The 3,046-nt window shown below is 60.0% G+C and overlaps 1 protein-coding gene across 1 annotated transcript; it reads right to left on the bottom strand.

Moving 5' to 3' along the window:
* Positions 1-390: 390 nt before the first annotated feature.
* On the bottom strand, positions 391-2,568 carry LOC133747648 (dorsal root ganglia homeobox protein-like). The gene is made up of 3 exons (XM_062175971.1): positions 2,532-2,568; positions 1,532-1,680; positions 391-723 (listed from the first exon to the last, which is right to left on the bottom strand). Exons 1-3 carry the CDS (start codon positions 2,566-2,568, stop codon positions 391-393), a joined length of 519 nt encoding a protein of 172 aa, XP_062031955.1.
* Positions 2,569-3,046: the final 478 nt, after the last annotated feature.

Genomic DNA, 3,046 nt, shown 5'->3' on the forward strand with positions numbered 1-3,046 from the left:
GGCGCCCCCTGGCGCTCCACGGTGGCGGCGACCCCCGACTGTCGGGCGGCGGCTGGGGGCCAAGGCCGCTGCCAGCTCCCCAGGCCCGCCTGACTGCCCTCAGGAATCCCATCAATCCTCTCCTTGGAGCCCTTCACAAGCGTCTAAGTTCACCGTGACAGAATGGCCACACACTGCAGAACACCAGCCTCCAGGCTGTGATGCCTCGGCCCAGCCCATCCATCCCCCCAAGCTCCCATCACGTTGGCTTTGGTAGAGCACAAGGCAGAGGAGTGGTCCCTCCAGGGCTGTCTCCAGGTCGCTGGCAGGGGCTCCTACAGACTGCTTCATTGGTTTTTCTTGTTCTTGTTTCTATTCCTGGACAACATTAGGCCCTTTAAGTCTGGGGCTTCAGATATCTGCTAGGTCGTCGGGCTCCTCGCCATCGAACAAGCTGCACATCCGCACGAGCTCCCCGAAGTCGTGGGGCAGCGAAGCCCAGGGCGCAGAGGAGTCCAGATGGATGTCCTGGAGGTCGGCGGGCAGCGGGGCCTCGGCAGCCGCCTCGGGGCCCTGCGCCTGGGAGCTCCCAGGGCCGTGATCTTCCTGCGCAGGCGCGCTGTGCTCTGAGCCTGGCGGCGGCGGCAGTAGAGGAGGAGGCTGAGGTGTGGACTCGCTGGGCTGGTGGGGCTGGCCCTTTCGCTGCAGTTTTCTTTGCTTGGCGCGCTGATTTTTAAACCACGTCTGGGGAGGAAGGGAGGGAACAGGTTAGTCCAGCGGCAACGACCCCAGGGAGACCCCACGGGCCTCAGAAGCTCGGGGCCCTTGTGGCGTGGGAGCGCTCGGCTCAAGCCTCTTTCTAAACTGCTGTGCCGCCCCCCCCCCCCCCCCCGAGCCGCAGGCGTCAGGTACAGGGGAGGGGGCCGGGCTGCCTCTGCCCTGCTCCCAAGCGAACCTAGAACTTTCCGCGCTGGGGTGTGCACCACAAAGGCTCCCGTTCTGGGAGCTCGGGCTCCAAGGACACAGTACTGAGAGGTGCGGAGACCCTCGGAGGGGAGGCCTGGTGGGGTCATTAGGCCATGGGGTCTATGCCGCCTCGAACTCTTTCCAAGAAATACTAAATACATCTTACAAAGACATTCTGTCTCATTGCGTTTCCTCCAACAAAGGCAAAGACATACAATGTGTACAGGCGCTCCCTGCACACACGTGTTTGCTCCGCCTGTGCGGGCGGCTCTCGGCTGCCGCCCGCGGGCTGGGTGGCTCCATCCACCAGGCGCGGTCCTCGCCAGCGCCGGCTCAGGCTTGAACTCTTCCGCCCGCCACCGCCACCGCCACCGCCACCGCCACCGCCACCGCCACCGCCACCGCCAGGCAGCCGCGAGCGCCCGGGGGAGTCTCTCTTGTCAAGCGCCCAAGCGCAGGAAGTTGGGCACAAGCCCCAAAGGGGCAGCCTCTGCCTGCCAGCCTCGCGGGGACTGCGAAGCGCAGCGCGCACATTGGGGACCGCCAGTGAGTGCGCGGCGTGGAGGGCGCGGGGCTCAGCACATACCTTTATGACGCACTCATCCAGATGGAGTTTTGACGATAACTCTTGTATCTTCTCCCAGTCAGGACAGGCGGTGCTTTGGAAAACAGCTTGCAGCATCCCCAGCTGGTCGGGGGTAAAGGCCGTGCGGCTGCGGCGAGAGGACCTGGGCGCTGCAGAGGGAACAGGAACAAAGGGCTTTGGTTTGCTTTCAGCAAGAAAGAATCCATTGGAGTTCCTGATGTCGGTAGACACCAGCGCTCTCGGGGTCTCTCCTCTTTGCCAGGGTCTCGCAAAGGAATTTTGGAAAAAGCACCGTGGAAGGCAGAGCCTGATCTCATGGTCATGCATTTTCGACGTGAGCTGGAACTTCACGAGGCATACATGTTCTACTGCCACACACGCACACACAAACACACAGAGAGAGAGAGAGAGAGACAGACAGACAGACAGACAGACACACAGAAATACACATACATACATACACAAGAACACACCCACACATCCCCCCACGCCCCCCTCCCCCCACACGCATACAGAGAGACTAAGAAATGCATGGAAATAGGAGTCAAAAAAACGAGCTCATTCTGGTGCAAAAAGAATTGTTTTGGGCCGGCGCCGCGGCTCACTAGGCTAATCCTCCGCCTTGCGGCGCCGGCACACCGGGTTCTAGTTCCGGTCGGGGCACCGATCCTGTCCCGGTTGCCCCTCTTCCAGGCCAGCTCTCTGCTGTGGCCAGGGAGTGCAGTGGAGGATGGCCCAAGTACTTGGGCCCTGCACCCCATGGGAGACCAGGAGAAGCACCTGGCTCCTGCCATCGGATCAGCGCGGTGCGCCGGCCGCAGCGCGCGCTACCGCGGCGGCCATTGGAGGGTGAACCAACGGCAAAAGGAAGACCTTTCTCTCTGTCACTCTCTCACTGTCCACTCTGCCTGTCAAAAAAAAAAAAAAGAATTGTTTTGAACGCCATGCATAACTTTTTCTTTATACCTATTTTCCCCCGTACTTTCTGAAGACCTCTTACCTGCATAGGTTTCCAAAGAGGTTTTCCCAAAGTCCATGTTTTAAAATTCAAAGTACAAGGGTACTTAGTACCTTGTATCACATCGACCTGGAAAATATCTCAACAGTGCAACTCGGAAGCAAACGGAAAACACAAGCCAAAGACTGGAAGGTTTTCTGTGCAACCAACATCCGAGTTTTCCGGAGACGCAACTGGCTGCCGTGTTCGCTGGACGACAGTCACGACAGTCACGACAGTCACGGGCATCCAAAAGGATGGGAGAGGCGGACACTGACAACTCAGTGCTGGCGGGAGCCCTGCAGCAAACGGTGCTCCTGTTTTCTCCATTGCTCTAAGCCAGCGATCCCGCAAACGGGCAACCCGGTGCCGCCATGGCTTGGTCTACCACCAAGCCAACCCTGCACAGCCAACCTCTGGCCCAGCCGCCTCGGCCACTTGCTCACTCGACATCAGGACGCGGACCGGCAGGCTGGATTTCCGAAGCTGCTGCTTCTCCAGCGTCTGCGCTCATCTGC

The sequence above is a fragment of the Lepus europaeus genome, chromosome 19 (genome assembly GCF_033115175.1).
Source record: "Lepus europaeus isolate LE1 chromosome 19, mLepTim1.pri, whole genome shotgun sequence".
NCBI lineage: Eukaryota > Metazoa > Chordata > Mammalia > Lagomorpha > Leporidae > Lepus > Lepus europaeus.